At 40.6% G+C, this 24784-nt stretch overlaps 1 protein-coding gene and 1 long non-coding RNA gene across 11 annotated transcripts in view; one reads left to right on the top strand and one right to left on the bottom strand.

The window, feature by feature from the left end:
* LOC124529062 (uncharacterized) overlaps positions 1–24784 on the bottom strand; it is an 84611-nt gene that overhangs the window by 30196 nt on the left and 29631 nt on the right. Inside the window, exon 2 of the long non-coding RNA XR_006966287.1 lies at positions 14234–14293. This is a non-coding gene — a long non-coding RNA (uncharacterized LOC124529062). The remainder of the gene's footprint in view (positions 1–14233; positions 14294–24784) is intronic.
* The window catches only part of AIG1 (androgen induced 1), a 255378-nt gene that overhangs the window by 230150 nt on the left and 444 nt on the right, over positions 1–24784 (top strand). For 3 of the 10 annotated variants that reach the window (XM_047102977.1, XM_047102978.1, XM_047102972.1), the window contains 2 exons: positions 5674–5837; positions 12224–12894. The exons of 2 other annotated variants lie outside the window; for them this stretch is intronic. In XM_047102977.1, the coding sequence (XP_046958933.1) occupies positions 5674–5837; positions 12224–12261 (202 nt within the window). In that variant the 3' untranslated portion in view covers positions 12262–12894. Of the gene's footprint in view, positions 1–5673; positions 5838–10318; positions 11427–12223; positions 12895–24784 lie in introns of those variants that run through there. 5 more of the 10 variants (XM_047102975.1, XM_047102973.1, XM_047102970.1 and 2 more) reach the window with 3 other exon arrangements.

Here is a 24784-nt window from a genome sequence, read left to right as displayed (position 1 = left end):
ACACAGTGGAGAGATGTGTGTGTGAGATAACCTTGACAGGGTAAGATAATGGGTTGAATATATGTGATGCAAAAGAGAGAGAAGCAGCAAAGATGACTCCCAGATTTGAGCTGCAAAACTGAATGAGTGGTAGTACCGTGTGCAGATAGAAGGAATGCCAGAGGAAGACCACATTTGAGGGAGAGCAGCATGACTTTGGCTTTAGATGTATGGATTTTGAGGTATGCTTAAGGTGTTTTAAGGACCGTTTGATAGACTTCTCTGAATCAGAGGAGAGCTCTGGATTAGGACACAGTTTTGCGAAATATCTACGTATGGGGTGATAGACATGAAGCAGTGGACATAAATGAATTCATTAACTGAGAATGCACACCATGAGAAGAAGACTTCAAAACCAAACTCTAAAGAAATTCAGCATTGCCTGGTTGGGTAGTGGAGGGTGAACTGACAAAGAGAACCAAGAAGAGTGACCAAAGAGACAAGAGGAAAACCAGGAGAAATTGATGTCAATGAGCTGCTTTGTTTTGGTAGAGTATCAAGACAAGAAGCCAGACTGTTGTGGGAGGAATGAGTTCAAAGTACAGATATGGAGTCAACGAGTGCAGACTCCCTGGAGAAATTTGCCTTTGAAGAGATCAAGAACAGTATTTACAAATTTGATGGAAACTTTTTGGTCGTGCTGTAACGAAAGACACCTGTGTAGCACAGCACTTAGATAGGAGGCATTAATAGATGTCATTTTTTTTAATTGCACATTAAAGTGAACTAAAATGGAGGTATACCTAATAAATAGATAGTCTCAGAAGTATCCTGATACTAGAAAACACCGGCATATCTGCATATGCACATGTGCGTACACACACACATGCATCAAATTTTTAGGCTAAAATTAAAATTGGTGTCATTACCTTAAGAATAAGCTATTTGGGGGGCGCCTGGGTGGCTCAGTCGGTTAAGCAGCCGACTTCGGCTCAGGTCATGATCTCGCGGTCCGTGAGTTGGAGCCCCTCGTCGGGCTCTGTGCTGACAGCTCGGAGCCTGGAGCCTGTTTCAGATTCTGTGTCTCCCTCTCTCTGACCCTCCCCTGTTCATGCTCTGTCTCTCCCTGTCTCAAAAATAAATAAACGTTAAAAAAAAAAAAAAAAAAGAATATTTGGGCACGAAGACAGGAAGGCTTTAGAACAAGATAGAAATTGAAAGTCAACCAAGAACCGGGAACTCTCCACAGATAGATGAGCAAGGCCATGAGTCATTTTTGTGCCGGAAATTGAGCCCTGATCTTATCAAGGAAACAAATGGCGAAAGCACAACTTGTCAGAACAAGTAGGTGCATCATTCACGCGGATCCAGTGAAACCCACATAACACAACTTCTGTGTCTGAGGTGCAGTGAAGACAACGTTTGTTAAAAAGAAAACCCTCACTTCGTTTTGGAGACTATAGTAAAATCCTCATTTAGGGAACCAAGTCCATGAAGCAGAAAAGAAGTCAGTTCTGCATCATTCCTTTCCCAGGCTTGCTGTTTTTCCTGCACATTCTTTAGTCCAGTCTCAGCTTCTTTACCTGTAAAATGGGGATCGTACCTCATACAGTGGTTGAATAAGGTGAAGGAGATTACACACCATATCAAAGCACCACACTTAGAATGGCTTTCCACTCCCCTGCCCTGAGAATTTTACATTTCCACTGTTTTTTTGGTTTTTTGTTTTGTTTTGTTTTGTTTTTTTGGAACACAATCTCACTCTTTTGTTCACATACTGTCTGTAGCTACTTTTGCACTAAATGGCAGAATTGAGAGTTGTGACAGAGACCATATGGCCTCTAAACTGAGAATATTTACTATCTAGTTCTCTACAGAAAAGCTTTGCTGATGACCAAAGGCATAGAGATGGGGGAGGTGGGAGAGTTTTTAAATTATTTTTTTAAAGTTATTGTCAAAGTGCCTGTCATATAGTAAAGGCTTATGTTGTTGTTTTTGGTATTTCTTTATTCAGTTATTAATTCAATAAATAAGTATTGAGTGCATCCTGTGTGCCAGACACTGTTCCAAGGGCCACAGAATCTAGCAATGAACATAACAGATAAAAATATAAAAATGCTTATGCTCATAGGACAGATGATAAACAGATAAGTAAAAATAAATACAGTAAATTAACTGGCTGGGGAGAAAAATAAAGAGATGGAGAATAGAAACATTGAGGACAAAGGTTGCAACTTTTAGATCCAGTGGCCTGGGAAGACCTAATTGAGAAGGTGTCCTTTGAGTGAAAACCAAAGGACAAAAGGGAACATTGGGCATACTGTAGGGGAGATAGGGGTAAGAAGTAATGTGCCAATCACAGGAACACATAAAATGTGCTCAATGTTCTTAAGGAAGGCCAGGGAGTCAGTGTGGCCGGAGTGGAGTGAGCAAGAAGAAGAGGAAAAGTCAGAAAAGTGCCCGCAAGCCTAGGTAGTTCCCTGAAGAACCACCTGGGGTCTCTGGCGTTTAGTCTAAGTGAGAGGGGAAGCAAGACTTTTGAGCAAAGTAGTGGCACAACCTGATTTACATGTAATCTAGATCAGTCTGGCTGCTCCAATGAGAATGGCCTACTGAACAGACAGTAGCAAGGGTAGAAACAAAGACATAGGAAGCTCTTGCAGTAGTTCCAGTGAGAAATGACGATGGCTTGAACCCAGATAGTAGTGGTGGCCATGGTGAGAAGTAGATGTCTTGGGTCTATTTGGAAAATAGAGCCAATGGGATCCAAGGATGGATTGGGTGTGGGTTGTGAGAAAAAGAAAAGTCAGAAATGACTCCACATTTTCTGCCCCAAACTACTGCTGCAATAATATAGTAATCACTGATGTGAGAAGTGAAAGATGTGGAAGATGCATGTTCGCTATTAGATGGTGGGGAGACACATGCAGGAATTAGGATGCAGGGATGATGAGGACATCATGGAAGTGTTGGGTTGGAGGTGCATCCTCCCATGGAGATGTGTGGTGGGCACCTGAGTATCGAACTCTGGAAATCAGGGAGAGGTCAAGACTAGAGATGTAAATGTAGGAGTCATCTACAGATAGATGGGATATGGTTGTGGTTGTTATATCTCTTCAGTAGTATGAGATGGTTCCATTCAGACCAAAAGTACACTGCAAACAGTGTCTGAGGAGCAGAGGCCTGCATAAGACACATTAGCAAAAGCTGCCAGTGAAAGGTTCATGCTACCAGAAGCAAGTAGAAAGCCAGGAACAGGTAGAAAAAATGCAACTAGCATTCATAATTTGAATTGCTGCTAATTTGCCTAATTAAGGAAACAGTTTCACAGTGAGTCAGATTATAATTTTATAAGTTGGTTTGCAAAGTCAATTATAGCTTTATAGTATTACATTTTGGGGATATTGCACATTATCTCAATGGAAATTAATAAGCCACTTGATGAGCACACAACATTCCTTACACCAGTGAAGAAAAGATTAGGAAGAGAAAACTGCCTCTAATTTATGGACAAACACAGTATGATGCATCAGAATCCCATAGGGTAGTTCTAAAATTTTAATATCTGCTGATTCTCACAAATCCTTCAACCTTTTTAAGAAAGAAAACTCTTGACTTGCTTGGCTTCCTCTCTTGGTAAAAAGCCTTTAGTTTGAACAGTTATTCAAGCTGACCTGGATGCACCTAATGACCATTTCTTCCCACTAAGACCATGTTTCTCCACCTTTCTTTCCTTATTGAACACCCCACCAAGGGACCTTTCTAGGTAATTTTCGTTCCCAATCTCCAACCCATAAAAATGTTGTATTGTAGTAAAATATACACAACGTATTTATCCTTTTAACCATTTAGAATTGTACAACTCAGTGTCATTAAATACACTCACAATGTCATGTAACCGTCACCACCATCTTTATCCAAAACATGTTCATTTTCTCCGACATAAACTCTGTACTCCTTATACCTTAACTCCCTATTCCCCACTCCCCCCAGCCCTCCCCTCCTCTATTATACTTCCTGTCTCTGAATTTGCCTGTTCTAGTATCTCATATAGGTGGAATCATACACTATTTGTCCTTTTGCGTCTGGCTTCTTTCACTTAGTATGTTTTCAAGGTCCATCATGTTGTAGCATGTATCATAGTGTCGTTCTTCTTCATGGCTGAAAAATATTACGTTGTATGGCTAGACCAGTCTTGTGTATCCATCCATCCTAGATGTACACCTGCACCGTTTCCACACCTTTTGGCTATTGTCAATGGTGCTGCTGTGAACATTGGGGTACAAATATCTGTTTATGTTCCTGCTTTCAATTCAGTTCTTTTGGATTTATACCGATGTGGACTAGCTGGGCCCATGAAATGTTAACACCACAGATATACTGTGTACCTGTTTATGTTCTGTGTATGTAAGTGTCTGTGCTTAACACATAAAAACAGTAAGATTTCTTCACCACCCTGTCAGAACCAATTTTCACCTCTTTGAGGGGGAGTGGTATCACCCTCACTGAGACAGCAAGCTCTAAGATAAATATCCCCAGGGTTCTCACGTCAGTGCGGTAAATATATAGGTAATAGATACACAAGGTGCTTAACAATGAGTGAAGCCGTGGGTGATAAGGAAGATGACCCCAAAACACATAAGTATCAAAAGTAATACTTATTCCTCCTGCAATAATATTATTTATATTATAATTAGTCTTCAAAATCGACAGCAGTTGATCAAGTGATGAACCCAAGAATGTTTCGGAAAATTGCTTTTTACAGTTGTGTCGAGACCAAACCAAGTGAGTAAAAATTCTAACTAGACTTTTGAAAACAGTGGAGATTAATGATGTTGTATTCCCACTGAACCTAAAATATCTCCGGAACACAAATAGAATGATTACAAGCAAGTATTACGTGCACTAGGGGAAAACAAGGAAAGAAACAAATACAGGAGCCAACAATCCAGGTGGTAGGAAGCCAAGTGCCGGTGAGGTTACAGGATGGCTCTGTCGGTATAGACACACTGCAGGTTACGCTGAGAACACTGCTGAGTACGTACTGGTATCTGGTTGGAAGGCAGTATGGAAGACACCTGCACATACTCGCCTAGGTTGGATTACAGTGTGGCTGCCTGATGCTATAGTGTCTCAGTATGTAAGGAAGAAATGAAGATTATATAAGAGTCTTGAGAGAAACACGTTTCAAATACCTGACCAGAACCCATCAAATGTCAGGAAAGACAAGGAGAAACCAAAGAACTGCCAGATTGGAGGAGACTAAGATGGGACTACCAAGTACACGTGGGACCCTGGACCAGAAAAAGGGCATTCGTGGGGAAATGGGAATTCCGAATAAAGTCTGCAGTCCAGTTAGAAATGTTGTACAAATGCGAATGGCTTCGCCTTAGTGAATTGTGCCATGGTTATACAAGTTAACATTCAGGGAAGCTGAGGTGAAGGGCTTACTGGAACTCTCTGTACCATATTTGCAACTCCTCTGTGAGTCTAAAATTATTTTAGAATAAAAAGTGTAAGAAAACAAACAAACAACAACAAACTTCCTGGTAACTCCTGAGTGTCAGAAGCGAAGTTGTGACACACATTGCCGAAGAGTGGTGTGAGTGGAGGGTCCATATTCACAATAACAGGAGTTTGAAATCTGACATGAGAGGAACTCCTGTCTTTGTCTCCTTTCCAATTCTATTGCAGGGTGTGCTGGGTGCATCACGTAACTGGGATGTGGGTGTATCCTTTCCTGGAACACATTGGCCCAGGAGCCAGAATCATCTTCTTTGGGTCTACAACCATCTTAATGAACTTTTTGTACCTGCTGGGAGAAGTTCTGAACAGCTATATCTGGGATACACAGAGAAGTAAGTATTGTTTAGGGGAGCATAAAGCAGGAGAACTGCTGTCTAAAAGAGTGTGTGCAGACACTGAAGGAAAATTCCATTGTAGCCAAGGATCACTTATGAAGAGCTTCATTTTTATAACTACACAGTGTTAATTTAAGAGCCGCTGGCAGTTACCTGAAAGGTTTATTACTCACTTTGTCTTATTAGCTAGTAAAACATCCAAATCTCAGAGAAAAGAAGCATGTCTATAAAATTTTATAGGGAGAAATGTAGCGTTAACAACAACAACAAAAATTTAGGAAGTTCACTCTGATCAGAAAATACTGCTTTAGCTAAAGGGACCTCCCCCAATTAAATAGATAAAATATTAAATGTAACCAAATAGTCTCATTAAAAGCCACCCAGACCTCCACTTCTTACATCATCCCTTGTGTGGGTGCAGTAGCTTCAGAGAGGTCTCCCCCACTGTTCTGCTAGAACCCCAAGCAGCTCAGACTACCTGTGGCCACTGTGATTCACCAGTGACTGTCATATTCAAGGGCTGGAGGTGACAAAGAGGTACAGGCAGTAAAGGTAATAATACTTCATTGCTGTAGAAACTCTCTTAACCTATGACTTGATTTATCTTTTGTTTCTGTTTACGGCAGTGCCTCTATCTTGGCAAGGCACGTAATCTTACCCAAGCTGTGCAAACCCCTGTCCAAAGCATATGTAAAATAACATAACAAATGGGAAGGTGGAAAAAGCAACAGCACCGTATGTAGTGGTTTGAGTCCTGCATGAAAGTAGTTCCAAAGGCAAAATGGTTTGGGGATTTTGGAGAGTTCTGGGCATCTCCGCCAATAGAATCACAACATTCTAGACATCACTCGCAAATGATCTCTGTTCCACAAACACTGAGCACCCTACGCTGTGCCAGACACTGTGCCAGGAACCGGATCTTATTAGACAAATAAAACACAGTCGTTGCATGGTTACCAAATTGGACTTTTTTGTGTGTGGACCTTCTAAGATTGTGTGTCAAGGCATTGGCCAATGGTAAGTGGCCAGGAGGAATTTAAGGATTTCTTTTCTCGGCAGCTGGCTTAATTTTAATAAGTGGCCTATTAGAAAAAGTGTCAAAATGTTTCATTCAGTTCAGGCCACAGCTTGGGAAACAAGAAATTAATCTTTTAATAATTCCTTCTCTGTTTAATGGGAATAGTAATCTTTATTAGCTGACTTATGAAAGTATTTAGCTAACTTGCAGAAATATTTTGAGAACAAAATGTAAACATTTCTCAGCTTCTTGGGAGAAAGGCCATATTTAAATGTAGGCTAATATGCTTTCTATATGTTATTCAGGAAGTATTTATGAATCTTTCCCCTTGATTTAGCTTGATTCCAATGGTCATTTGGCCATTGTTCTGCTACTCCTAAGAGAGGATGGCCTAAAGACCAGGAAAGAGAAAAATCCGGTGTGGATTCATAGAATACTGCTCTTTAGCAGCTCTAAGTGAGAAGTTAAAAATGAATAGTGAAACTCAGGGTTTTTTTAATGATCTGTTCAATTTAATTTGGGCCATTCTCTTAAGTAAGGTTGACTCATATTCCACAACTCATTTTAGGTATGGAGATTAATTTTATCTACATGGGACCATCTAGTTACTTCCACAAAGGCAGATGTTTCATGTCAAGTGGACACATTTTTCTCATCTATGAGAAGGATTGCAAACTGATGGCCTCCCCCCAAATTTACTTGCCAAAAGTTTTGTTAGACCTACGTGGTGGGATTTTTCTTTTTGAACCAACATTTAAAAATTGGGAGATTTGGGGCGCCTGGGTGGCGCAGTCGGTTAAGCGTCCGACTTCAGCCAGGTCACGATCTCGCGGTCTGTGAGTTCGAGCCCCGCGTCGGGCTCTGGGCTGATGGCTCAGAGCCTGGAGCCTGTTTCCGATTCTGTGTCTCCTTCTCTCTCTGCCCCTCCCCCGTTCATGCTCTGTCTCTCTCTGTCCCAAAAATAAATAAACGTTGAAAAAAAAAATTTAAAAAAAAATAAATAAATAAATAAAAAATAAAAATTGGGAGATTAGGGGCGCCTGAGTGGCGCAGTCGGTTAAGCGTCCGACTTCAGCCAGGTCACGATCTCACGGTCTGTGAGTTCGAGCCCCGCGTCGGGCTCTGGGCTGATGGCTCAGAGCCTGGAGCCTGTTTCCGATTCTGTGTCTCCCTCTCTCTCTGCCCCTCCCCCGTTCATGCTCTGTCTCTCTCTGTCCCAAAAATAAATAAACGTTAAAAAAAAAAAAATTGGGAGATTATACATACAGGCCAGATTCACCAGCTTATCAGATACTTTTTTAAGATCTGGCAACACCAGGCCCACCAAGCCCACTTATGGCAACAATGGATCAGTTGCCCCCTTGAGCTGGCTCCTTAAGTGTTCCTAGTTTTCACCTGGCCACTTTGCTCCACTGCATTAGCTGCCTGTTTCCATACATGGCTAAATTTGAAAGTGCTGATTAAAAGCAGTATGTGCCATATGTGTGTGTGTGTTTGCGTGTGTTGCAATGAACTGAATACAGTCAGGGAGAGTGTTAGAATCCTGAGTACATTTACTACATCCAAAACAAAATCCCCCAAGAAGCAGGGATATCACACGGAGCCCCCTTCCTTGTATCCATAATGATTTTTAATGGCTTCACTTCCTCCACTTGGTTATGCTATGTTGACTTCAACTTCGAGACAGAATCACATTATTACAGAATCATTGAACAGAAAAGGATATTAGAAACCCAGAAAAGCTGGCTTTTTTACTAAGAAGCAGCTGATCCTGGAAATCCTAGGTGACCCACCAATGTAGGTGGTGGCAGAGCCAACACCTTCTGCATAATGTCCGGTCCAGTGTTACTTTTACTGAGCCATCAGATTGTCACCATTGGAAATCCAGACCCATGAGAGGCTAGAAACCTCACTAAGACCCATGGACCTAGTTCATAAAATAACAAAATAGACCAACTTGATAAGAACAATGTACAAAAAGCCCTTAAATAGGCTAAATTTATATGTAAGCATTTGCTCTTTTTAAAGAAAAGTAACTCTAAGTGGAGTTGTGACTCTTGTAATGGTTTGCTAGTGCTGCTACAGCAAAGTACGGAGTGACTTAAACCCAGCAAAAGCTGGGTGACTTAAACAATAGAAATGCAATGTCTCACAGCTCTGGAGGCCAGAAGACCAAAATGAAGGTATTGGCAGGAAAGGTTCCTTCTGAGAACCATGAGGGAGGGATCTCTCCCAGGCCTCTCTCCTTAGCTTGTAGATGACCATCTTCATGTTCACATGACAGTTGTCCCTGTGTGTGAGGCTGTCTCCAAATTTACCCTTTCTATAAAGACAATGGCCATATTTGATTAGGGTCCACCCCAATAACTTCATTTTTACTTGGTAAAGACCTTATCTCCAAATACAATCACATTCTGAGGTACTGGGGGTTAGGTGTGTGGAGACACAATTCCACCCATAACACTCTGCCTTCTGACCGCAAAATTCATGTCCTTCATTCACACAAAATACATTCCCAACAGCCCCAGAAGTCTTTCCAGCATCAACTCTTAGGTCTAAAATCTCATCTTAAATATCATCTAAATCAGGTCTGGTTAAGACTTGGGGTATAATTCATCTTGAAGCACAATTGCTTTTCAGTTGTGAACCTGTGAAGCCAGACAGAAAGTTATCTGCTTCCCAAACATAATAGTGAGACAGGCATAGAGTATACACACCTTTCCAAAAAGGAGAAATCACAGTGGGCAAGGGCGTCACAGATCCCAACCAAGTGTAAAATGTAACAGGGCAAATTCTATTAGATTTAAAGGCTTGAGAATGATCGTCTTTGGCTGAATACTCCATCCTCGGGCCACTTCCCCTTGCCCCTGGGTGGAAGCCTTACCCTCTGGAGAAGACTAGCCCCTGAACCACCTTAGAAGTCATTCTTCTTTCATTTCATGCTGCCTCTGTCCCTTTTAGTCCAGGCTGGCAGGGTTCCTGCTGGCACAAAATTCTCAAAAACCTTTTTGGCTTCCCATGCAATCCACAGAGGTCCACATCATCAGACAAGAAGGTCCCCCACAAATCTCTCCTGGCTGCTGCTGAAATGGTTAATTGGATCCACGAACGGCATGCCCTCATCTCTTTAGCACATGGTCGTCCTGCCACCCCCCTTGGCCTTCTCTCTGAGGTTAGGCTCTGAGGTTAGGACTTCAACATATGAATTTGGGGGCACGGTGGTGGGAGGACACAATTCAACCTGTAACAGCTGAGATATTTCTGTACTTAAGCTAAGAATTTATTCCAATTCCAGTGTGTCTAACTGGGGTGACCAATCTTATTAAAGTAAAACTTAATACGACCAGAAATGAGTGTCCAAAAGTGAAAGGTTGGGGTGAGGAGAGAGACGAACAAAAGAGAAAGGAGGTTGGAGCCAGATCTTTATGACAGAAACCCTCTTTCTTTTTTTCTCCCACAGCTGCCCATCCAGCTCATGGCCCACCCAGGCCCACCCAGGCCTGCAGTGTCCCAGCACTGCCCTCTGGTTGAGCTCTTCTCCCAGCCTAGGGGAATCACATGTGACTAACTCTCTCAGGGTCAATCAGCTCTTCCTCCAGGTTCCCAAAAGCACGTCCTGCCTTAGCTTTGTGACAGGTTTCTTTCTGCTATTTGTGTGGAAATTATACCTCTGGTTCTTCCAAATATTATTTACAGCTGTCTAATTTTTTCCCTCTACCTCAAAGCTGCCAAACTAAAGTAGGTGGGGAGCCATTTTTCCTGTCTGGGTCAATGAACACCCCCTGTTCTCCACCCCCGCTTTTGAAGATTCCACTGTCGCTGCCAAGTCAACCCATCTGCAGGAGAACACTTAGGAGGAAACAGACTTTAAGGAAAAGCAAGCAGTTATTAGTTCCTGAGAGCTTCTCCACAGGAGAGGGAACATGGGACAAAGTTGGGACCCAAGTCATGTGTGCTGCTTGAAAGGAATCCCTGTTGTGTTTTTCTGCCTTTGCCTTGGTTACCAACAACTAAGGCATCTCCTGGCCTTCTCCCCCTTAACCCTATTCCTCCTCCCTTCAGATGTCCTTAGTCCTCAATCTGAAGTTTTCCTTAATATGATTTCTGAGAAGCACTTTGGAAGAAGTGTTACAGATCTGTGCCAGTTCCTTAGTCATGAAAACCAAACCTGAAAGACTGTCTAAGGACACCTGTTCAGAGCATGTTACCCACATTCCCACCACCACCGCCCTGGCCCCACAAAACAAATACCGGGAGCTGGGTGCTGAGGGGAAGGGGAATCCTCCCTAGTATGAGCCCTGTGAGAGTAACCCTCTGGGATGAGGCTTTACATTTTTTTATATTGTGAAGTTCCTTATTTTATTCTGCTTTCCCACTAGCGTAGCCTTCTGAGGCCTTCCTCGTATTCATTGTTTATAAACTGATTCCATAATGATTAAATGAGCTCCTACTGTCAGTCAGGCACTGTGTTAGGTGCTAGGGATATTATCAGAAACAAAACAGTTAAGGGCTCTGCCTTCAGAGAGCTTACGACTTGTAAAAGAATACCAATAAAAGCTGCAAAGCAATATGTGGGGTTCTTTTGTTTCGAGCAAAAAGTTTGAGAATTTGGTTTCAGATGAATAATATTTAGCAAGAAGCAAAAGAAAGAAGCGGGGAGCATTTACCAGTTTAACTTTAATGCATGACAATGACTTCAACATTTTCATCTCCAGGAAAATGAAACATCATTAACTAACTATTCACTACAGACCACAGGCAGAGGTCTTACTGGTCCAGTACATATGAGTCTCTCAGGAGGTAAAACATAGTTCTCCCAGGAGTGGGGTGAATAGAGGGAGAACTTGAGTTTAAGTACACAAAGGTATGGAAATAAACAGTTCTTGTGCCTAACTGCCTAACAAGCTCTCGGTGAGTTAAAACAAAATTTTTTTTTTCTTCACTTTTGAAAATCCAGAGTCCTTGCCTTGAGAAGAAACAGGACCAAAATCAAAATAAGTAAGGCCTGTTTGAGACTCATCAGCTGCACACCTTCCAATGTTACAGGCTGGTTACAAAGCGGTCTGGTGGGGGTTTCTGTACAGACTCAATGAGTCAAGAGTTGACTTGCACCCCTCACTCCCAGATGCCATAAGACGTGGGTGTGTCCTGATCTCAAAGTAAAGGGTGGGGACAGAGGTCACTAAAGAAGTTGCAGGAGAAAGTTGGAAAGGATTTTCCTTCTTAGCTAGGAGAAAGGGAGTGGGTACAACAGAGTGGATGGGGAGACGTGTGCGGAGAGGAGAGGGGTTTTTTGAGCAGCCTTGGAGAAGCTGCTCACAGTTTAATCTGATGTTAAAATAAAGTACTTTGCCTGAATTTCTAGGTATGGAAGAAGAGAAAGAGAAGCCTAAATTGGAATGAGAGCTAAGTCTAAATGAAAGAGCTGGATTGAGCCACCATTGAGGACTCTTACCCCCTGGGCATTGGCAATACAGGAGAGGAAGCGGCAAAGAAAGCAGTGGGATTCACCTCGGCCTCTCTGCCCCAGAGCGGGGGGGCACCTTTATAGAGAAGCTTATATAAGAATAGGATACAGTTATTTCCAAAATAACTTGCCCTCATTATGTTTTAAAGAAGACTTTCCAAAGTCATTACTGATAACAACATCTTTTTTTTTTCCTCTTCTAGTTTTTAAAACTAAAATTGGTCATTGGATTTTAATTTTTGCAATTGTGATTCCATTTAATTGAGGAAGAATACAACTCGGTTGTGTTTCTTGTTGAGAAATACATGAAAATCAAAGGGATAGATGTAAAGCAAGGCATTTGCGTATTGAGTCCTGCAGGTGGCTGGATAAGGACCCTGGACCACAGGGCAAGTCTGGAGGAAATATGCTGGATGTTCTGTATTGCAATAATGTCACCTCAAACAGGCAATGTTAGTAATAATCACATGAAGTTAGTCAAAACCTAAGTGTATCTGGATCTCATGACTTAATCTTGTGAAACTTTTCATATATGCAAACAAACTTTAATAAAGACCAAGTAACCCCAATCTGATGCATGGTGTATTGAACATTGGTGTCTCCTCTCTTATTTTGTTCCTATTACCTCTTGAAAATGGGTTTACTGAACATAGGTCTTAATAATTTTCTGATTTTAAAAATGTGTATCTTTTAAAAAATTTTTTTGAATATTTATTTATTTTTGAAGGGGGCGGGCAGAGAGAGGGAGACACAGAATCCAAAGCAGGCTCCAGGCTCTGAGCTGTCGGCACAGAGCCTGACGTGGGGCTCAAACTCACGAACCATAAGATCACAACCTGAGCTGAAGCCAGACACTTAGCCAGCTGAGACACCAGGGTACCCCAAAAATGTGTACTTTTTGATAAATCTAAAAAGAATAATTTTTTTAATTTAATTTACAAAGTCTTTGACCATAATTATTTTAAAATAATACTAATGCAGAACATGGAGTAGAGAACACATAAAAATAAATCTTAGAGAAATGTAAGGAAAAACTAATCAAAATAAAAGCAGAAATTAAGTAAGACAGCAGGAAAATAACAGTGGAATTGATACATAAGTAAATTGATTAATAAATACAGTATTTCATCTATACAAATATCATTAAAATATGCACACTAGAGAGAGAAACACAAATACTTGGCAATATAAACAGTATGAAACAAATTAATTATAAAAATAAACTTTATAGCTCTATGGCAACAAATTCTTAGAGCCCAATGAAATGTGCAATTTTCAAGTAAATGGATTCAATAAGAACTGGAAAGCTGTAATAGACTGATATTCATGGGAGACTTTTTTTTAAATGTTCAAATAACTATCTCCAAAAAAGGAGTTGGGTCCAGAGTGTTTTATGAGCAAGTCCTTGAAAACTTTCAAGTAACAACCCTCATGTTATTTAAACTGTTCCAAGATTACAGAATGATGAAACACTTCCCAAATTATTTATCAAAGTTAATATAACCGTCAAAATAAAGCCAATGTAGCAAAATAAAAATTTTCATTCGTTTTAACTAAGGTATCAGCAATATAAATCCAGTACTATATAAATAATTTTTCAAAACTGAATAAGATTTACTCTAAAAATTTAAGGATGGCTTAATACTAGGATTTTTATTCAAAAGCATTCCCAATAAAATCATCCCCCCTCATCTGCAGGGGCTACCTTCCAGGACCCCCAGTGGGTGCCCGAAGCCATACATAGTACCAAACTGTATATATGCTATGTTTTTCCTCCACATATATGCCTATGATAAAGTTTAAATTTATAAATTAGGCACAAGAGATTAACAGCAATAATAATAAAATAAAACAATTATAACAATATACTGACATACAAGTTATGTGAAATCTTATTACTGTACTCACCCCTTCTCGTGATGGATGTGAGGGCATGAGGTGAGGTGAATAACACATGATTGTGGGTAACTGAAATATGGAAAGTACAACTATGAATAGTGGAAACTCAGATAAGTGGGGGACCACTCTAATGCACAAAAGAAAAAAAATTACATGATTCTCTCCAGAGTTGCCCCAAACCATTTGGGAAATTTTAAGTTATTTCTGATAATAACACTAATAATGTAAAAACATGCCATATCACGACATATTCCCTTTTAAGGTCAGAAATAAGATAATGAGAGTTGTGGCCAATATGGTGGAGAAGTAGGGGGAATCCATACTTCCTGCGTCTCTCAAACAAAGACGTGTAGAAGCCAAAGGACTTTGAACACCAGAGCCTGGGAGGAAAAGAGACTTGAATCCACTAGGAAGAAAATGGGGAAGCTGGAAAAAAGATAGGTGGGTAACTGCGAACTAGGGGAGATAAAAAAAGGCCCCGTGGGCACGGAGGGGAGGGACCCCCTTCTGCGGATAGACAAAGGGAAGAGAAAGAGAGGGTAGGGAAGGGCAGGACCATAGCTGAACAGGAGAAAGACTTCGGATTGAGACTGAGAGGCATCTGATCTCTAACTGCGGGGCTTTCTCTGGACTGGGGCGGGCTCCCTATTCGCACACCTGGGGAGGAGGGGCGCCAGCCCTGGGTACTGTGATAGGTCAGGGCTCAGTCCTCAGATGGAGAAAGTGGTTCCCTCCCTGGAGGGCTGCGCGATAGCACAGAACCTGCCTGTGTCCACCACCCCGGGCGCAGTGGCTGGGCTGAGGGCTCAGTCTGCAGGGAGGAAAAGGTGGCCCTTTCCCTGGAGTGCCATGGGAAAAGACAAAGCCTGCTTGCGTCTGCCACCCGGGGGGCTCCCGGGGAAGGCAGCGGCTCAGTCCACAGTAGGAGAAGGCGGTCCTCCCTGAAGTGTGGGGGGCACAGACAAAACCAGGAGACCACATATCACCACACTGAGAGGCGCTTCCCCAGCGCCAGAGCGCGCAGAGCAGGACTTTGAATCGTAGCCAAGCGCAGGGTCAGGGGAATTGGCGGAGCAAGAAAGAACCACCCTGTCTGCGCCCACCGAGTGAGGACGACTCAAACTGAGTCCACCGGTTTGGCTCCGTGGAGAAGAGACTGAGGGATCACCTTCCCCCCCCCCCCCCCCCCACCAGCCCCCAACCAAGGCGGGGCCTCAGGGATCACTCCCCCGCCCATAGTGGAGGTGGGTCCACATTACGCCAAACCACGCCCCCCTTGCACTGGGTAACTGCATAGCCACCAGATGGGCCCAGACCCTGCAGACAGCTACTCCCAACAAGCGGTGCAGCATTGCCTGGAATAACTCTAGGTCAACTCTGGATGTATACATATATTCTACTCCCCCTTTCTCCTCCTTATCTCTTCCCTCCCCTAGGCTGGTTACTCTGGTTATTGGTCTCTCTAAACAGACATATTTAATCCATTGTCTTGATAACATGTTCTACACCTCCTTCTTTACACTCCTTTCTCTCTGGAATAATCAAGCCATATAGTTTCTCTGTCTGGGTAATTTTATCTTCGTTTCATTTTCCCTGCCTCCTTTAATTTCCCTTCTCTCTCTCCGGATTAAGCCTTTTAGTCTCTCTGCCTAAATCAATGTTTATTTTTTCTACCCCCCTCCATGCATTTCTCTCCTTGTATGTGCTCTTCCATCAGCACCGCCTCCACCCTCTTTACTTGTAGTTGGTGTTTTTGGGTTTTTCGTTTCTAGTCTTTAGTTTTTTGTTTGTGTTTATTTGTTTGTGTTATTCGTGTGTTTGCGTGTTTTTGTCTCCTGTTTGTCTGTTTTCCTTTACAGGGCTACTCCAAGGAACAAATCAAAGCACACCTGGTGGAGGGTCCAAAATATCACTATGAGTAGGGTAATAAAATAACCAAAGTCACAACAACAGAGAGCACAACAATCTCTGAAAAAAACACCTCCTGAAGGGCCAGGTTCTGGACAGTGTATGACCCTCTTTCAATATAGCAGTGCTCACAGGTGCAGAGTACACAAACTTTTAAAACGCATAAGGGACAGAAAACTAGACAAAATGATGAAACAGAAGAATTCTCCTCAAAAGAAATTCCAGGAAGTAGCGACAGCTAACGAATTGATCAAAACCGATTTCAGCAACATAACGGAACAAGAATTTAGAATAATAGTCATAAAATTAATCGCTGGGCTTGAAAAAAGCATAGAGGACAGCAGAGAATATTGCTACAGAGATCAAGGGACTAAAAAATAGTCATGATGAATTTTAAAATGCTATAAATGAGGTGCAAAATAAATGGAGGTGGCCACTGCACAGATCGAAGAGACCGAGGAGAGAATAGGTGAATTATAAGACAAAATTATGGGAAAAAAGGAACCTGAGAAAAAAGATTTTAAAAATCCAGGAGTATGAGGGGAGAATTAGAGAACTAAGTGATGGAATCAAACAGAACAATATCTGTATCATAGGAATTCCAGAAGAAGAAGAGAGAGAGAAAGGGCTGAAGGTGTACTTGAACAAATCATAGCTGAGAACTTCTCTGATCTGGGGAAGGAAATAGGCATTGAAATCCAAGAGGCACAGAGAACTCCCTTCAGACATAACTTGAATCGATCTTCTGCATGACATATCATAATGAAACTGGCAAAATGCAAGGATAAAGAGAGAATTCTGAAAGCAGCTAGAAATAAATGGGCCTTAACGTACAAAGGTAGACACATAAGGGTAGTAGCAGACCTATCTACTGAAACTTGGCAGGCCAGAAAGGAATGGCAGGAAATCTTCGATGTGATGAACAGAAAAAATATGCAGCTGAGAATCCTTTACCCAGCAAGTCTGTCATTCAGAATAGAAGGAGAGATAAAGGTTTTCCAAAACAAACAAAAACTGAAGGAATTCATCACCACTAAACCAGTCCTACAAGAGATCCTAAGGGGGAATCTGTGAGTGAAATGTTGCTGGGATCACAAAGTATCAAAGACACCAGTACAAGCATGAAACCTAAAGATAACACAGTGACTCTAAACCCGTATCTTTCAATAATAACACTGAATGTAAATGGACTAAAGTCTCCAACCAAAAGACATAAGGTATCAGAATGGATTAAAAAAAAACAAGACCCATCTATTTGCTGTCTACAAGAGACTCATTTTAGACCTGAGGACACCTTCAGATTGAAAGTGAGGGGATGGAGAACTATCTATCATGCTACTGGAAGTCAAAAGAAAGCTGGAGTAGCCATACTTATATCAGACAAACTAGACTTTAAATTAAAGGCTGTAACAAGAGATGAAGAAGGGCATTATATGATAATTACAGGGTCTTTCCATCAGGAAGAGCTAACAATTATAAATGTCTATGCACCAAATTCAAAAGCACCCAAATATATAAAACAAGTAATCACAAACATAAGCAACCTTATTGATAAGAATGTGGTAATTGCAGGAGACTTTAACACGCCACTTACAACAATGGACAGAATATCTAGACAGAGAATCAATAAAGAAACAAGGGCCCTGAATGATATATTGGATCAGATGGACTTGACAGATATATTTAGAACTCTGTATCCCAAAGCAACAGAATATACCTCCTTCTCGAGTGCACATGGAACATTCTCCAAGATAGATCACATACTGGGTCACAAAACAGCCCTTAATAAGTATAAAACAACTGAGATCATACCATGCACACTTTCAGATCATAATGCTATGAAACTTGATATCAACCACAGGAAAAAGTCTGGAAAACCTCCAAAAGCATGGAGGTTAAAGAACATCCTACTAAAGAATGAATGGGTCAACCAGGCAATTAGAGAAGAAATTTAAAAATATATGGAAACAAATGAAAATGAAAATACAACAATCCAAATGCTTTGGGATGCAGTGAAGACAGTCCTGAGAGGAAAATACATTGCAATCCAGGCCTATCTCAAGAAACAAGAAAAATCCCGAATACAAAATCTAACAGCACACCTAAAGGAAACAGAAGCAGAACAGCAAAGACACCCCAAAACCCAGCAGAAGAAGAGAAATAATAAAGATCAGAGCAGAAATAAACAATATGGAATCTAAAAAAACAGTAGAGCAAATCAATGAAACCAAGAGTTGGGTTTTTGAAAAAATAAACAAAATTGATAAACCTCTAGCCAGGCTTCTCAAAAAGAAAAGGGAGATGACCCAAATAGAAAAAATCATGAATTAAAATGGAATTATTACAACCAATCCCTCATAAATACAAGCAATTATCATGGAATACTATGAAAAACTATATGCCAACAAATTGGACAACCTGGAAGAAATGGACAAATTCCTAAGCACCCACAGACTTCCAAAACTCAAACAGGAAGAAATAGAAAATTTGAACAGACCCACAACCAGTGAAGAAACTGAATCAGTTATCAAAAATCTCCCAACAAATAAGAGTCCAGGACCAGATTGCTTCCCTGGGGAATTCTACCAGATATTTAAAGCAGAGATAACACCTATCCTTCTCAAACTGTTCCAAAAAATAGAAAGGGAAGGAAAACTTCCAGACTCATTCTATGAAGCCAGCATTACTTTGATTCCCAAACCAGACAGCTACCCAGCAAAAAAAGAGAACTACAAGCCAATATCCCTGATGACTATGGATGTAAAAATTCTCAACAAGATACTAGCAAATCTAATTGAACAGCATATAAAAAGAATTATTCACCATGATCAAGTGGGATTCATTCTGGGCTACAGGGCTAGTTCAATATTCACAAATCAATCAATGTGATACATCACATTAATAAAAGAAAAGATAAGAACCATTTGATCCTGTCAATCGATGCAGAAAAAGGATTTGACAAAATTCAGCATCCTTTCTTAATAAAAACCCTCGAGAAAGTCGGGATAGAAGGAACATACTTAAACATCATAAAAGCCATTTATGAAAAGCCCACAGATAATATCATCCTCAATGGGGAAAAACTGAGAGCTTTCCCCCTGAGATCAGGAGGACAACAGGGATGTCACTCTCACCGCTGTTGTTTAAAATAGTGTTGGAAGTGCTAGCATCAGCAATCAGACAACAAAATGAAGTCAAAGGCATCGAAATTGGCAGAGATGAAGTCAAGCTTTCACTTTTTGCAGATGACATGATACTATACATGGAAAACCCAATAGACTCCACCAAAAGTCTACTAGAACTGATACATGAATTCAGCAGTCGTATGATACAAAATTAATGTACAGAAATCAGTTGCATTCTTATACACTAATAATGAAGCAACAGAAAGACAAATAAAGAAACTGATCCCATTCACAATTGCACCAAGAATCATAAAATTCCCAGGAATAAACCTAACCAAAGATGTAAAAGATATGTATGCTGAAAACTATAGAAACCTTATGAAGGAAATTGAAGAAGATACAAAGAAATGGAAAAACATTCCGTGCTCATGGATTGCAAGAATAAATATTGTTAAAATGTCAATACTACCCAAAGCTATCTACACATTCAATGCAATCCCAATCAAAATTGCTCCAGCATTCTTCTCGAAGCTAGAACAAGCAATCCTAGAATTTGTATGGAACCACAAAAGACCCCGAATAGCCAAAGTAATACTGAAGAAAACCAAAGTGGGAAGCATCACAATCCTAGACTTTAGCCTCTACTACAAAGCTGTAATCATCAAGACAGCATGGTATTGGCACAAAAACAGACACATAGACCAATGGAATAGAATAGAGACTCCAGAATTGGACCCACAAATGTATGGCCAACTAATCTTTGACAAAGCAGAAAAGAATATCCAATGGAAAAAAAACAGTCTCTTAACAAATGGTGCTGGGAGAACTGGACAGCAACATGCAGAAGAATTAAACTAGACGACTTTCTTACACCATTCACAAAAATAAACTCAAAATTGACGAAGGACCTGAATGTGAGACAGGAAACCATCAAAACCCTAGAGGAGAAAGCAGGAAAAAACCTCTCTGACCTCAGCCGCAGCAATTTCTTACTTGACACATCTCCAAAGGCAAGGGAATTAAAAGCAAAAATGAACTATTGGGACCTCATGAAGATAAAAAGCTTCTGCACTGCAAAGGAAACAATCAACAAAACTAAAAGGCAACCGATGGAATGGGGAAAGATATTTGTAAATGACATAACGGATAAAGGGCTAGTATCCAAAACCTACAAAGAACTCACCAAACTCCACACCCGAAGAACAAATAATCCAGTGAAGAAATGGGCAGAAGACATGAGTAGACACTTCTCTAAAGAAGACATCCAGATGGCCAACAGGCACATTAAAAAGATGCTCAACAACTCCTCATCAGGGAAATACAAATCAAACCCACACTGAGATACACCTCACGCTGATCAGAGTGGCTAAAATGAACAAATCAGGAGACTATAGATGCTGGAGAGGATGTGGAGAAACAGGAACCCTCTTGCACTGCTGGTGGGAATGCAAACTGCTGCAACCACTCTGGGAAACAGTGTGGAGGTTCCTCAAAAAATTAAAAATGGATCTACCCTATGACCCAGCAATAGCACTGCTAGGAATTTACCCAAGGGATACAGGAGTGCTGATGCATAGGGGCACTTGTACCCCAATGTTTATAGCAGCACTTTCAACAATAGCCAATTTTTTTATGGAAAGAGCCTAAATGTCCATCAAGTGACGAGTAGATAAAGAAATTGTGGTTTATATACACAATGGAATACTACGTGGCAATGAGAAAGAATGAAATACGGCCTTTTGTAGCAACGTGGATGGAACTGGAGAGTGTGATGCTAAGTGAAATAAGTCATACAGAGAAAGACAGATACCATATGTTTTCACTCATATGTGGATCCTGAGAAACTCAACAGAAGACCAGGGGGGAGAGGAAGGCGAAAAAAAAAAAAAAAGTTACAGAGAGGGAAGGAGGCAAACCATAAGAGACTCTTAAATACTGAGAACAAACTGAGGGTTGATGGGGGTGGGGGAGAGGGGAAGGTGGGTGATGGGCATTGAGGAGGGCACCTGTTGGGATGAGCACTGGTTGTTGTATGGAAAGCAGTTTGACAATAAATTACATTTAAAAAAAAGAAAGAAGATAATGATATCCATGACACTGTCACTATTACTCTTCTGAGGTCTTGGAGAATGTTACGTCTGGCATCAAATAAGTTATATTTTGACCTGGAGTGAAAAAGATCTATGTTAAAGTTTTATGTAACTATAGAATTGGTATTATTAATGGAAAAGAAAATTGAATGTTTTAAGAAAAAGCAGAAAATGGGGAAAGCCACCATTTTTTTTAATGTTTATTTTGTTTTTGAGAGATTGAGACAGAGCATGAGTGAGGGAGGGGCGGAGAGAGAGGGAGACACAGAATCCGAAACAGGCTCCAGGCTCTGAGCTGTCAGCAACGAGCCCAAGGCAGGGCCCAACGAACTGTGAGATCATGACCTGAGCCGAAGTTGAATACTTAACCAACTGAGCCACCCAGGTGCCCTGAAAGCCACCATTTAAAAGGAAACTATTTCTCCAGATGACTCTCAGGAGAGGAAACCTGAAGGAGCGGAATATTTTTTAGGACTCTTTGGGACAATTCCTGTGGTGACCATGTGACTATCCCTCTGGTCTAGCAGATAACACTTTCACTTTACTCACCAAAATGACACCCAAAGAAGTTGATGCCTGTGGTCTTCAGATATAAAGCTAATTTGACTTAAGTACCTTGCCACAGTCTTGGATTTATGCATCACCACTATGTTTGAAATACAATTATGTGATCGTATTTGGGGTTGGGTTGGGTTTACTTGTGATGGATCATTTCTGCTTTAGGAACCCCAGCCCCTGAACCCTGGCCAAGCTTCTACAGGATGCCCAGGGCTGTCTCTGCAGATGCAAGGAACGCGCTGAGACATGCCTACCCCCGGTAATGTACCCCCTGACCCATCACAGAAACTGTGTTTACCCTGGAGCAGAATCCATCGCGATGAGTCTACTGCCTGCCATGTAATCACAGAGTGATGAGAAAGAAGTTAGAGATTTCTCCCTTTGGCTTGCAACCTCCCACTTTCTCCCACCCGTTCTCAGGAGGATGCTTGTGCTTTACTCTCTTCTCTGTGTATGTCGGTGAAGACTGATCTACCATCCACCATATCAGGGGGGAATGTGCTTTGAGCTCCAATTTTGGAACAAGAAAATTAATAATTAACTAATGCAAATTAACAGAGGAACATTTTAAAAAGACAAATTGTACCAAAGAAGCAGAACAATGGAAAGCTTTTCAACTTATTTTACTTAATATAACCCTCAAAATAAAGCCAAAAGAGCACCAAATTTCACTTATGGTAGATAAAATACTGGCACCATAAATCTAATACTATAAGAAAATTACAATTTTTCATGACCAAATAATGTATACTTTTCTCTTGAGAGATTTCTTAAAAAGACAAAATGGAAAGATATACTAAATTGTGAAAAAGAAAATTCTATTCTTAAAGATGCCATTCCTTCCTCCAAATAATTCATAAGTACTATATAACTCCATTCTAAAATTGCTAACTTTTTTTTAATTTAACAGAAAAATAAATCAGTAAAAGTAACGGAAAAATCTTGAGAACACATAATTAAAGCATACTTGCATCACTAAAACATATTATAGGGAATCCTGGGTGGCTCAGTTGGTTAAGGGTCCAACCAAAGCTTGATCTCAGCTCATGATCTCATGGTTCATATGTTTGAGCCCCACAAGGGATTCTGCACTGTCAGTGCAGAGCCTGCTTGGGATTCTGTCTCTGCCTCTCCCTCACTCTGCTCTCTCTCTCTCTCTCTCCCTCTCTCTCTCAAAATAAATAAAATTAAAAAAAAACTTTAAAAACATATTATAAAATATTATAATTAAATAATAATTAAAATAATGTGGTATGGCTCAACAATGGAAAGAAAAATCAGCAAAATATATATATACATATATATATATTTAGCAATTAATAAAATGACATTTCAAATCAGTAAGAGCATAGTAAATGATTGAATGAAAATGAATACTAGTTGGTAAAAAAGAAAAAGCTGCATTTCTTCCTTAAAACTCACACACATAAAACACACACACATACAATTTCAGATAGATTAAAGGATGAAATATAAGAAAAAGGTATGAGAGGGGTGGTGGCTCAGTTGTTTAAGTGTCTGACTTCAGCTCAGGTCATAATCTTGTGTTCTGAAGTTTGAGCCCCATGTCGGGCTCTGTGCTGACAGCTCAGATCCTGGAGCCTGCTTCAGATTCTGTGACTCCCTCTCTCTCTGCCTCTCCCCGACTCGCACTCTGTCTATCTCTCAAAAAATAGAGGCGCCTGGGTGGCTCAGTCGGTTAAGCGGCCGACTTCAGCTCAGGTCATGATCTCACACTCTGTGAGTTCAAGCCCCGCGTCGGGCTCTGTGCTGACAGCTCGGAGCCTGGAGCCTGCTTCAGATTCTGCGTCTCCCTCTATCTCTGCCCCTCCGCTGCTCATGCTCTGTCTCTCTATGTCTCAAAGATAAATAAAAACATTAAAAAAAATTTTTTTAATAAATAAACGTTAAAAAATTACAAAGAAAAAAGAAAAAAGTATGAGAAATGAAGGAAAATACAGATGAATATCTGAGATCCTACATTAGAGACACATGGAAAAAAGTACCTACACATTATACATAAATATATATTAGGAAATTTAATATTATATACAGTTGACCCTGAACAACCCAGGTTTGAACTGCATAGGTCCACTTAGATATGGGTTTTCTTCAGTAAATACAATACCGTACTACAAATATATTTTCTCTTCCTTATGATTTCCTTAGAACATTTTCTCTTCTCTAGCTTACTTTATTTTAAGACTACAGTATATAATACATGCAACATATAAAATATGTTACTTGACTGTTTATGTTTTCGGTAAGGCTTCCAGTCAACAGTAGGCTATTAACAGTGAAGTTTTAGGGGAGTCAAAAGTTATACATGGATTTTCTATGGTGTGAGAGGTCAGCACCCCTAACCCGACATTGTTTAAGAGTCAATTCTATAATATATGTGAGGAAATGAAATATAAATATATATTAGGAAATTGAATATTATATATAATGTATATGAGAAAATGAAATGTAATATATATTAGGGAATTGAATCTGGTCTGGCAGCTGATATCCTGTGAAGTTATTGAGAGAAAACTATCTAAGGTGTATTCAAGACAATGATAGCATCATTTCTTTAAATAAGAAATCTGGAGGAGAACCAGGCTGGGGTGGGGTTTGATGATGAACTTGACTTTGGATTTTTACAATGTAGATCCAGGGCTATTTCAATGAAATTGTAGGGACAGAATCTAGATTCCAGAGAATTGAGGAATTATTGGCATTAGTGGATGGTAAAGCAGTAGCGAGAGCAGTCACAGATGACTACTTGAAAAACAAAACTTACACAGTAGCACACAGGCTCCATGGGGAATGTGAACCCAATGTGGATATTGTTGGTTTGTGACTCTTCTGTGTTAGCCTTAGGAGGGAGCACCTCT

This window comes from Lynx rufus, unplaced genomic scaffold, assembly GCF_022079265.1.
Source record: "Lynx rufus isolate CCGP_SWC_20201006 ecotype Redwood Valley unplaced genomic scaffold, mLynRuf1.p SCAF_6, whole genome shotgun sequence".
NCBI classification, from domain to species: Eukaryota; Metazoa; Chordata; class Mammalia; order Carnivora; family Felidae; genus Lynx; species Lynx rufus.
This window is presented reverse-complemented; position numbering and strand designations above follow the sequence as displayed.